This window comes from Myotis nattereri (genome assembly GCF_964212035.1).
Source record: "Myotis nattereri genome assembly, chromosome: 3".
Classification (NCBI taxonomy): Eukaryota; Metazoa; Chordata; class Mammalia; order Chiroptera; family Vespertilionidae; genus Myotis; species Myotis nattereri.
The window spans coordinates 185,402,043-185,415,329 of record NC_138077.1 but is presented as its reverse complement, the minus strand read 5'-3'; the positions used below and the strand labels follow the sequence as shown (position 1 = coordinate 185,415,329).

The 13,287-nt window shown below is 38.2% G+C and overlaps 1 protein-coding gene across 18 annotated transcripts in view; it reads right to left on the bottom strand.

Moving 5' to 3' along the window:
* NFYC (nuclear transcription factor Y subunit gamma) overlaps window positions 1–13,287 on the bottom strand; it is a 67,117-nt gene that overhangs the window by 21,396 nt on the left and 32,434 nt on the right. For all 18 annotated transcript variants that reach the window (XM_081085684.1, XM_081085671.1, XM_081085668.1 and 15 more), the window contains one exon: window positions 4,942–5,054. In XM_081085684.1, coding sequence (XP_080941810.1) covers window positions 4,942–5,046 — 105 coding nt within the window. In that variant the 5' untranslated portion in view covers window positions 5,047–5,054. The remainder of the gene's footprint in view (window positions 1–4,941; window positions 5,055–13,287) is intronic.

Here is a 13,287-nt window from a genome sequence, read left to right as displayed (position 1 = left end):
ATTCCTCTAAGTTGCCAGTTTTTTCTTCTACTTGGGGATTGCAAGTGCCAGCATAACCTGACCACAGTGACCCACAGTTCTCTTCTTCTGACCTTCGCTCTAACCTGACACCAGAAATTAGGGAGGAACTCCCTAAGGGCTTGTTTCCAAAATTAGCTTGGGGGGGGGGGGTGGATTAGAAGATTATGGAAGAGGGGTGAGGGTAAATTTATCAGCTGGCTCTTTGGAATAGCCCTGGCACTTTTTTTTCTTAAAAAACAAGACTGGGCTGGGGAAAACCACATCAACTTTACTGTGGATAGGATTTAGGAAAGAGCTTTTTGATCAGCACTACTCAAGTATTTGTGATTAAGCCCTTTTTTGTTTTATTTTGATACTACTGGTATTTCAAAGCATGCTCAATGATGAATGCAATTCTAGAATTATCAATTCTGGGTTTCAGAGCTGCAATGAAGAAAAAGGTGCAAAGGCAGAGATTAGCTAAAATCAGCAAAATCCCTTCTGAGACTAGGTGTCAAATGATTGATTCTGTAAGTGTTCTGAAATGTGACTCACACCAAATCCAATATATTCACATGGGACTTTGCATCATCACATTATAGAAAGAGCAGCTACTATTTGAGATTTGGTATAATAAACAACAACAAAAAAGTAAACTTTCTTTTCCAAGACCAACAGCAAACCGCAACTAAATGTTAAAGAAGGGGGTACTAGTGAAAAACAAACAGCCTTCCCAGACCCATTTTATAATTACAGAAGGGAAGAACAACAATTAGGATAAAATGCACACCAAGACATCTAATTTCCCCACAAACTCAACAAGCTGCTTGGCTACTGGCTACCACTCACCTCTACAAACTTCCAACACCAATTTTTCATCATTTCATTTTCCAAAGTAGGTGTCAATATTTTCCATGAAGCCTCTACTAAAACTAACCCTGGAGTGGCAGATGTTTAGAACTCCAGTTTATTAAATTTTTACCAAAAGGAGAGAGCAGGACATATTCTTTCTATTCTTATTTGTTTTCTCCTCTTTCATTTACTTATTCATGTAACTCAACTAATATGATATGTGCTACTGTGTGAAAGATGCAAATCTATACTTACCTTTGAACAGCTTATAGTTTAATTGTTAGAGACGGTCACATAAAAACATTAAAACACCATGTATCATATTAGAATGGGGGTATAAAATCCCACAGAAACAAAGAAGAAAATACCAGCTGGCAATGGGGGGTTGGAGTGAGCAAGAGGAGTTGGCAAATGTTCCAAAGAGAGGCTGACATCTGAATTGTGTATAAGGGATGCTACAAATTTGCTTGTTGGAAAAATAGAGAATTCATATTCAGTCAGAGGGAGCAGCATGCACAGAAGCACAGAGACACGCAAAACAGGGCCTATTCAAGTTTTAGATATATGACCTTAGTACAGAGGGGAGCAACACGAAAGAGAATGCTAGATTGAGGCCAGACCCTAAAGGGACTTAAAAAACAAAACATTTACCACATAAATCAATCACTGGTCTTCCTTCATGTGTGGCATATCACAAAATATGATGATGCTAAACAGAAATCCCAAAGACAATGCTGGGGATGATAATTCCTTTGAAAGGCCTCCGAGGATGACATATACAACACAAGATTAAGACCATAAGATTCAGCTCTCTTGCAAGTGCACTCTTATTTGACTTGGTTAGTGAATATAATTTCCACAAGTTTGTTCCAAGATTACTTAATCAAAACCCAAAACTGATAAAAAAGACCTTCTTCCCCAACTTGAAAGAGTAAAATACCACTTTCAGAATTTCTATAAGACTGGTCTTTAATCAAAAGCAACAAGAAAGGGTCAAAGATAAAGAGATTATATAATTCCCACCTTGGAGAAGTATAAAGTGAGGCAGAAATTTACAAAAAGCTCTGCTCTAAGCCCACTCCAACCTTTTCTTTTGCAAGACACTTTCTCATCCCCAAACCTTGAGCTCTAAAGGGACAGTATGTGAAAAGTGGATCTTCAGATATATGTGTGTATGTGCCCTAGCCGGTTTGGCTCAAGGGAGAGAGCATCGCATGCGGACTGAAGGGTCTTGGGTTCGATTCCAGTCAAGGGAACATGCCGGGGTTGCCAGCTTAATCCCCAGTAGGGGGGCGTGCAGGAAGCAGCTGATCAATGATTCTCATCATTGATGTTTCTATCTCTCTCTCCCTCTCCCTTCTTCTCTGAAATCAATAAAAAAAAAAATTGGAAAAAAGAAAGATATATGTGTGTATGTGGCTCATTATTACTGACAATAGCCCAGTTTTCTATAATCTCATCCTAGCTTTCCAGTCACATCTAAGAGTTTACGATAACCTTATTGGAGAGGGGAGCCCTTAATTATCAGTAGACTGATGTCCACTAAATTGGCTTTCAATTCAATGTTCCCTCATCACTGGCAACCATGCAACTCATGTGCTAACTTCTCCTGATCGGACCCAAGTGAGAGACAACTGAGGCAGACTGGCTCTACTCTTGGTAGTGTTATCAGCAAATGGAAAGGCAGGTTCTCTCTCAGAACATTTCTGTGCTCTTGATCACAACAAAAGAACTCCATTAAAAATACTGCCATCTGAAGCTGCTGAGTTTCAAGAAGTCTGAATTCATTCAGTGAGAGTTCAGAGCCAAAGAAAAGCCAATGGGTCTCAGGCTGCACTAAAGAAAATCCAGAGTTTCAAATAATGATGAGAAATCTTTTCCAGGCCTATCCAGCCAGATACTCCAGCAAGACAGGATTGAATCCTCTCAAAAGCAATGATTCTCAATCTTGGCTGCATGTTAGAATCACCTGGAGAGCTTTTGAAAAACAAGATGCCTGGGTTCTGTCCCAGACTAACTGAATCCGGAATTTCTGGCATCACGATTTTTGATTTTTGAAAACGCCCCTGGTGACTGCGGATCCACAGTCAGTGTTAACGGCCACTGCTGCTTTTAAAGTCTTACTACTCAAAGTCAGCAATGGCTTCGCCTGGGAACTCAGAAGAAATGCAGAATCTCCGGCTCTGCTCCAAACCTACTATATCAAAATCTCTATTTTAACAAGATCCTCATGTGGTTCATTAGACAATCAAGTTTGAGAAACACTGCTCTACAAGAAGGACTCAAACAACACAGGACCTGTTTTGTAATAATCCATAAACCTCACACCTCCAAGTTTTTCTTGAAATGGTTATCTGATTTGACTATAATGTTAAAAATACCACTGTCTAATCTGGAGGCACTGAAGAATGAAAAGATGTAACTGGTAAATAAAAGAAAGTGACCTCAGCATTACATTACGGCTAATTGGAGGCTGAATCGTACGGAGTAAGTTAGGGGAGAATTAGATTTTCTTTTTCAAGATTCAGCGTTGTTGCCCCCCCCCATCTACTCCCCAAAAGACAAACTTAGCTTTCTCTTGTCCACTTTCAAAGAGGTCTAGAGGAATAAAATCCAATGCCAAAAAGTCTGTGAATTATTATTTCCAGAGCTCTGTAGAGCAGAAAGATGGTATTGCACACAATCATTCTGGTGTGCAATCATTTAGGTATAATTTTTGACCAACTTCAGTTCCAGCTGAACACTACCTGGATTTAGGCACAATTACGGAGTAAAGAGAGCATGATGGCCACCCTGAGAGGAAAGATAAATTGCTTTTGCAGAACTCAGACCAAATTGACTGGGGCCAGTATTTCTAATATATCATGTAATATATATCACCTAGCAAATTTCAATTCTTTGTTTTAGAATAATCTTTGTCCCAGTCTTAGAGACCACCGACAGCTTGTTATTACTCTCATACGTTTTATTTATGTTTGGATAGTCTGAACATATGGCTATTTAAAAAGTCTGTTAGACATGTTGAGATGTCAACCTAAGAGGCTCTGACATATCTGAGGAAGTCTGGTTATAAGTGCTAGTGAGTTCTGGATTGGCACAGACTAAATGCTAAAGTATCTGACAATGTTACACAGGCAGAGATGCAGTCGGAGAAGCAGATACGTTCATGTGCCATAGAGAAAGGCAGATAAATGGATAAATAAAATGTAGCGAATACACATATATATGGAATATTACTTAGACTTAAGAAGGAAAGAAATCTAATTACATGCTAGAACATGGATGAATCATGAGAACATTATGCTAACTGAAATAAGCCAATCACAACAAGACAAATATTGTATGATCCCATGTATATGAGGCATTTAAGACTGGTGAAATTCATAGAAACAGAAAGTAGAATGGTGGTTACCAGGGGCTAGGGAGAGGAGGAAAGGGTAGTTGTTGTTTAATGGGTATAGACTTTCAGTTCTGCAAGATGAAAAAGTCCTGGAGAGATGATCCACAGCAATGTAAATATGTATTTAACACTACTGAACTGTACATTTTTAAAAGGTTAAGATGGTAAATTTTGTCTGGTTTTTTTCCCCCCCACAATTAAAAAAAAAAATCAAAGCCCAAAAAAATACAGAAAAGTTAAGTGCTGAGTTTGAACCTCCAGAGTTTCTCTGGCCACCTGCCTGATTTTGGATTTCTGGTTCTGTGCTCAGCTGGAAAGTAGACTTGCTATACTGGCCTACTCTGACCACACTCTAGAAGGGCACTAGTTTTATACCAGGCGGACCCCAGGACTAAAACCTGATAAACTTAACCATGAGATTATCCCCTTAAAATATGAATAGACCCCAGTAATAATTTTATAATTTTATTTTTCCTTCCCTCTCTTTTATATCTAGACAGTTTAGATAAAACCATCACCTTTAGACTGCAGAAGAGAAAGAGTGACTTTTCTGTGGAAAACCACGTGAACACAGAGATCAGGAATAAATTATGCCTTTGTAAATGTGCTTGAGATTACACGTTTTAGTCTATGTTTTGGTTATTCATCTCATAACTCTTTAGACTCTTTAAAAGTTTCTCCTTTCTTACCACTGTTAAATTCCGTATTTCTTCCATGACACGAGGCCAGAAGGACTGTAGATTTTGCTGGGCATCACTGCTGCTGGTACCACCAAATCCTCCTTCTGTGGACATTTTGACAACTGAAAACAAATACATACATGAGACACATTAAAAATAATAATAAAGTCAGACTTTCTGCCCGTTATTTATATCTTTCCTTGTGGATGTTTACACTACTTCATTTAACTTTTCTTTTTCTAAATATATTTTTATTGATTTCAGGGAGGGAGGGAGAGGAAAAGAGAGATAGAAACATCAATGATGAGAATCACCGACTGGCTGTCTCCTACATGCCCCGCATTGGGGATGGTGTCCGAAACCTGGGCATGTGCCCTGACCGGGAATCGAACCTTGACCTCCTGTTTCCTAGGTCAATGCTCAATCACTGAGCCATGCAGGCTGGACTCATTTAACTTTGCAACAATGGGGAATTAAATTTAGAATAGAAAGAAGAGGGTCAGAACCTACATTCAGTCAACTGCTTTTTGATGGGTTCAAAAGAAGCCACTTCAGCTATAACTGTAGATAATATTGTAATGCCTTAAAAGATTCCAGGGGGAAAGTAAAAAACTCCAGATGTCTTAAATGTTTACCCAGCAAATACTCAAATGCAAAAAACAGTTTAATCAAACACAAAGAACTAGAAACTCAGTGATGTCCTAAGAATTTCTATTCTGGGAAATTATTTGAAAAGGTTTAATAATGCCAGTGACAGGATGCTGACAGAGAACTATACACTGAGTGGCCAGATTATTAGGACCGGCCAGATTATTATGACCACCCCATCAGTGCTTCATTGACGCTTCCAAAAATACTGAATATTGAAAACTTCCTAAACAAATACTCTCAAGGTTTTTTAAAAAATTATTATTATTATTTGTATAACTAATTCACTTAATTGTACTGATGGGGTGGTCATAATAATCTGGCCACTCAGTGTATAAGTCACTAAGAACTAATTCTGAAGGGCTGAAAGAAGAGCACCAAACATGTTACTTTCCAGGGTCCATGTGGATACATGCTGGGCAGATCATTCCATCAGCAGAGTGGAATGAAGGCTGCCAAATCTAGGTTTAGTCTGTGAGGACGTTTGATTCATTCAAATGTTTGAAATGTTCTAGAGGTCTCTGATTTTTTCTTTTTCCTTCTAAAGAAAATGATAAAAGGAAAGAAATGGAAGGAAAACAAGAGTACAATCTTCAAAGCAGGTTTCACTCGGATGTAATGACATTAGTGGGTGATGATGTAATGGGAAATGGCTTGGAGCACATTTCTAGTGCTGGAGGCCTACATAAGAAGCTCTATACATCAACAGGAACTCTAAGTACTAGGAAACAATATGATCTTAGAGTTCCTGGAGGGAATTAAGTGGAGAGTGTTGAATCACAGTTGGAAATGACTAGATAAGATCCTGAGTCCTAAATAACCAACTAAGGCCCTCCTCTCAGCGTCCATTACATTTTCACTTATCACCATATGCGAATAACGTATTACATTATTCTCTTAGGTGTACTGAGAACAAAGATATCAAGATAATCTAGAGAAGTTTAATTATTTATTGTTATTAATAGAGTCTTACGAGATACTCATGACAATGAAAAAAGTGAGACTCGCTAACCTTTTAAAATGGGGCAAATAAAAAAAATCTTTCTGGAAATGAAAATAATTCCTTAAAATTTTAAAATAAGAATCTAACCTTTTATTGTATGGATCTATGGGCAGGCCTGATCTTAGCAAAATCTGCCATGCAATCTACTACAGTCACAATTGCCAGTGTGATATCTTGTATTCTTGCTAATGATGAGTGGGTTTAGTTTGAGTGTAAAGGTCTGTGAGATTTAGAAAATTGGTGACAACTTTGTGATGTCCTCTGATCTCTCCCAACAATTGTTACAAAGGTGAGTAATTCAAGAAACACTTTTAAAACCACCTGTGCACAGTCTGATATTAAATTCTGCATTACCCCTACTAAGGATGTCTTGGCGCAATCAATTCACAAACATATGGGTAGTCAATAGATCGCGAATGTCCTCGTTAGCTGGTTCAGAGCCTCACACTGTTGAAGTGGGGATTATGTACAAAATAGAAGTTAAATATTTCTGAAACTCAAAAATGAGTTAAAAGTTACGTTTTTAACTTGAGAAGCCCATCTGAATTAGATAAACACAAAATACATCAATAAAAATGTCCTTTATGTTTTAGTGTATCATAGAAGGTTAGGACTGAAAAAGACATTAAGAGCCACCCAGGCCCACCCCTCTAAAAATGCTCACAGCTCTACTTCAACCTCTGCCCAGCCCACTCAATCCCACCCTAAGTATCATTTAGTGTAAATATGAGCTTATCCCTCTCCAGTTCTGGGAAACTAGCTTACTGGTAAGGCATTCTGTCTAGCTCTGGACAGTTCTATTCTATACATGAAGTTGAATTTGCCAAGTTCCAATTGAGCTTTGGATTTAGAATTACAGCTTTTATGATTTTTCTATCCAAGAACCTCTTTTTATAAATTCCTGACTTTAAAGATACTCTCCTCATTAGAAACAGAAGATCCTATCCTGAAGAAAAAGACAAAAAAGTTTGGGGCATATTTTCTAGCATCTTTGCACAGAAATGATTAGTAGTTACTTCTTTTAATACCTATTGGAAGAACACAAATTGTTACTGTAAATTCCTAGAAAACATGAGTACTTTGATTCCAAAGGCTTTCCTTAAAGCAGGTCCAGTTTTTACATGGGCCTTTAAAAAACAGACCAAATCTCAAGCAAAAGATTTTATGAAAACAAATTGAGGTTTTTAATATTTTCTGACCAAGGTAAAACTTAACATTAAAATAACAAAACTTAATCAAATATTTAACTTCTAAATCATAAAACAGCTTCTGTTCACCAAGCATCCCAAAAAGTTAAAAAATATAAAGCAGGCTTAATCTTATCACTTATCTTTATAATTAATATATTAATTGCAACAAAACAGATTTTGTTGCAACGAGTGTATTTATAACATCTACAGCCCATGCAAAATATGCTAGGTTCATCTTCTAGGATGATGAGAAAAAGTATGTATTTTAAAGTAAGAAAGAGATTTATATTCCACGACCCTTTTGATTCCATTTTTAAATTGCTATCTCTATGATGGGATAAAACTACTTATATATAGTTGACAAGGACAAAACTGCCCTAAGACCAAGCCACATTAACTTAGATCATTCTGATGAAAAATGCAGTATAGAATTTTCCAGATTTAATTCATTATTGATTGTAAATTTATCACTGTAGACCTATAATTCATGTTCATTAATTACTTCATAGGTACTTGAATAGACTCCCTAACTATTTAGTAAAGACTTCAGGATCAGAGGAAATACTGAATGGTTGTTGCTAGATGCAATCTCAATTCCCAATACCTATTAATTTATGTTTTTAAAAACTTTAAATTTATTTAAAGTCCTTTATAATATGCCTAAACCCACAAAAACAGTTTGCTTTTCAAAGCTAGAAAGGAAAGAATCAAAGTCCATCATGCAAAGGCTATTGCTCCAATGTTCAACTCAATTGCCACCTCTCCACAAGTCTCTCTAAATACCCGCTCTGGAAGTGATTACTCCTTCTTATGAACCTAGAGCCCTTGATCAGTAATCTCTTTCTGCCCTCACCACATTAGCTTGTATGATCATTATTTATGTGTATGTCTTATCATTTCCTTTTCTGGTTTACAAGCTCCTTATGGCTAGGACCTGATTCATTTCTGGATTCCTCAAAGCATCTAGCATGCAGTCTGATAATTATCCCAAATAAAAGGGCAAGAGAGTTGCTGGGTATGGCCTTTCTGAGAAAAAGAGGCCTCCTGGAAAGCTTGGCCCTGAAATAGATTTATTGGGAGTGTTTGAACAACCAAAGGAAGTGGTTATACAAAATAAACAAGGTTCCTGATGGGCCTTTAAAGTAAGGATTATAATCAGAAATCCACATGATTGGAAGGATACAGGTCCAGACACCCGGGTACCGACACACCACACACACACACATACACACATACACACACACACACGCACACACGCACACACGCACACACACACGGTTGGTCCTGAACTTTGTAAGGCAGACTGGAAGGCAGAAAGCATGGCTGCCTACAATTCCCAAATATAAATCTTTTGAAAGTCAGCACCTTCTCAGAAAGGAGACCAGGATAACCAGGATATAGGGTGGTGAAGGCCTGGGGTGGGGGACGGGGCGGGCTGGAGGGGGTCAATGAGAGTAAAAAGGGAACATATGTAATACTTTCAACAATAAAGAATTATTTAAAGAAAGAAAGAAAGGAGACCAGGACAGATTTATGATAACAGGTAAGTAGGAGGAGGGCAAATACCTGTTTGGCCACCCATTACCAGGACAATAAGGAGAAAACCATGGAGGAAATGAGATGATTCAATCAGATCACTCAGTGGTGGCCAATCTAGCTGTCATTTGAATATCCAGTTAATATATGTATTATATATTTTTATTGATTTCAGAGAGGAAGGGAGAGGGAAAGAGAGCTAGAAAGAAAGAAACATCAAGCCCTGGCCGGCTTGGCTCAGTGGATAGAGCATCAGCCTGCGGACTGAAGGGTCCCGGGGTTCCATTCCGGCCAGGGACGCATGCCTGGGTTGCGGGCTCGGTCCCCAGTGGGGGGCATGCAGGAGGCAGCTGATCAATGATTCTCTCTCATCATTGATGTTTCTCTCTCTCTTTCTCCCTTCCTCTCTGAAACCAATAAAGAAATATATTTTAAAAAAAAGAAAAAGAAACATCATATAATGAGAGAGAATCATTGACAGCCGCCTCCCGCTCGCCCCCAACGGGGGACCGGGTCCACAGCCCAGGCATGTGCCCTTGACCGTAATGAAACACAGGACCCTTCAGTCCACAGGCCGATGCTCCATCCACTTGAGACAAACCAGCCAGGGCTAGTGCTCCTCTTTTAAGATTCTCTTAGAAATCTGTCAAACTTTTTGCTTTTGACCAGGTACCATGCTTGCCAAATCCTCCCTTAGTGATATGCCTGGACATGGAAAGGATGTATCAAAATGATTATCCTCACAAAATACAAACAAATATAAGGTTTTAGTGCAAATTCCCTAATTTCTAAAACTCTATACCTTTAGATTTTAGCTCTCCTATATCTTAGCATTTAACCCATTCTCTCTACAAAAGTCCTTTATAATATGCCTAAACCCACAATACAGCTCTTTGAACTAAAACCAAATTAGATGTTTTGGGGCGATAATACTTTAAAACTCTAATATCACAACTACTCAAGAAAAAAAACACCACAGAAAGCTCTCCTAAAATAAATCCCTTGACCAATGCTGCTTCTATTGAAGTATAAGAGCTGACTCATCCCAGTCAAGTTTTACCTAAGAAACAATGCTCTCAATGTCAAGCATAAGCAATATCTCTTAGCCCTGTTCTGAATGAAAAACAAATCTAAACATTGTTACCATCTTTCTCCTTAATGTCCACAGCCCCCCCCCCCCCCCCCATCAAACTTGCAGCTTTTAGGCTGCTATGAGTGTCCTCAATTATTCCTGTGTCTTCAACTTAACATATTCCAACAAGTATCTCCCTATGTTCAAAGCCCATATCTTCTTCACTCCCTTTTTGACTTGCATTTTAATAATGTTTTCCTATGTCATGAGATGACATGATTTTTATTTTAAAGCCCAGTCGGTATTATCACATGCATTTTATGTTCCAGTGCTGCTTCAGGTAATTATCAAAGTTAGTTACAGGTTTATTTGAATTAGCTAAACTATTGGAATGTTATATTTCAAATGATGAGAGAGAGTTTAAGAGAAAGAAGAAATATTAATATGAGTAGTTAGATGGATAAGAAGAAAAGGGGTAGGATTAAAGCTAATTTGTGCTTGCTACTTTAGATATTCTTCCAAACTACAAAGAAAAATTAAAACTAAATTTGAGAACTAAGATTTTCAAAACAATAATTCTACTAACAGACAATTTGGTTCTCATGTTTACACAGAAGGATATATGCCATTATCCATCATGGCTGAAAAAACATTTCAAGCCTTAAGGAGGCATATCCTCTCCACAAAAAAACCGACCTCAAATTGACAATTTCAGAAAAAGAAACATAACACTGCTCTGGAAATCAAAAGGCCTATGTTTGTGAACTGGCCTGCTGCCCACTACTGGTCATCTTGAACCAGTCACTCCACTGAGCCACTCCAGGACTGATGTATACTGAACACAAAAATATGCTGACAGGTGGTCTGATATGGAAGGCCTATAAGTCACTAAGTGAATAATACAAAGGAAGGCAGGATGACTAGCCAGAAAAGAGGGTTCAACAGTCTATTTAAGCTCATCTAAGGTTTCTACTTAAACAAGAAAGCATTAAGCTTAATGCCAGAAACTTTACTAAGTTCCAAACCCTTACATAACTGGATATAGATGACACCCATTACTCTAAGAAAGAATAATGTAGCCTTACTAGAGACCTCTTTCCTGATTAGTGCCAAGTTTAGTGTTTGAGTGTGTGTCTGTCTCTAGCTCTAAGAGGCTAAGTATGAAGCTTTTCAAACCACCTACTGGAAAAAGCATGCTTCCCAAAAGACTAACAGTTGGAACTGGCTGCACACTGCTCTTCCTAAAGATCTGCTCACACCACCATATTTTTAAACCAGCAGCAGAAACAACTTTTCCTTCAAAAACAAAAACATGTTTCTGTTTGATATCTACTTCAATGTAATCTTTTAAACAGTGGCTAGAACTAGATCATAACATCATTATAAATGATGGCAGAGGAACTGGTATAAGCAATGAAACTGACAGGAAGCCAGGAACAGTACATTTTAAAACCCGTTTCTGTGGAATAGAAATGGTATGTAAACATCTTACTTTATAGACTTTCTTCCTCATTCCTTCATCAATGTTCAACTTAAACCATCCCTGCATATATGACAACAATAAAACACTATCGGTATTTTGTATGATGGGGGAAAAGACCATATATTTTAGTGAAGTATTCTTTTTTTTTTTTTTTAAATATATTTTATTGATTTTTTACAGAGAAGAAGGGAGAGAGATAGAGAGAGTCAGAAACATCGATGAGAGAGAAACATCGATCAGCTGCCTCCTGCACATCTCCTATTGGGGATATGCCCGCAACCCAGGTACATGCCCTTGACCGGAATCGAACCTGGGACCCTTCAGTTCGCAGGCCGACGCTCTATCCACTGAGCCAAACCGGTTTCGGCATAGTGAAGTATTCTAATGCAAAGGTCTGCAGCCTCCTTTTGTAAATTAAGTTTTAATGAAGACTGCTACCCTTATTCATTTACATTGTCTCTGACTGCTTTCACACTATAACATTAGAGTTGAAGTGTTACAACAGAAATCTTATGACCTGCAAGCTGAAAATATTATCTGGTCCTTTACAAAAAAGGGCCAAGTAACATTTAGAACCCAGTTCTAAAGGATATTTAAGAGTTTTATTTCATCGAATCCTTCCATGATAAAGGCAGCGTTATTCCCCATTTACTGATAGAGAATTGAGTGCCAGAGGCTAAGAAGCTTGCCCTAAATTACACAGCTGTATATGGCTCCCTCACCTGTTCAATCTCCATCAGGAATAAGCTGGGCTAGACCCTCTGCCCCAAAGAAATATTTGTTAATCTCTTTGACCCTCCAATCTAATAGGAATGAATAAATTCTTGCAGAAAGAATGATGAGTAACTGGTTTTTCAGGCCCTGAGCCTGAAAGAGAATTCTGACATGAGCTAGAAACAGAAATAGTGCCTGTAGCCCGAATCAAATTCTATCCTAAAACAAAGAGCCATTTTACTTACTGGATCCTGTGTAAGACTCAGAAACCCTGAGAACAACCTCTGTCCAGCTTCTGCAAGGATTCTGTGTTTGTGTATGCTCAGGAGAAGTGAGAAGTGTGATTCTGAAGAATGTTTCAAAGATGCCAACCTAAGAGCCTTAGAGCAGCGGTTCTCAACCTGTGGGTCGCGACCCCTTTGGCGGTTGAATGACCCTTTCACAGGGGTCGCCTAAGACCATCCTGCATATCAGATATTTACATTACGATTCATAACAGTAGCAACATTACAGTTATGAAGTAGCAACGAAAATAATTTTATGGTTGGGTCACAACATGAGGAACTGTATTTAAAAGGGCCCAAAGTTGAGAACCACTGCTTTAGAGTTACAAACTACTTATCACATGCATTCATTACCCTCAATTGATCGTTATTCAGCTTAGTGATAAAGATGTTAATATTATTCCAATTTTACAGATAGGAAAGCT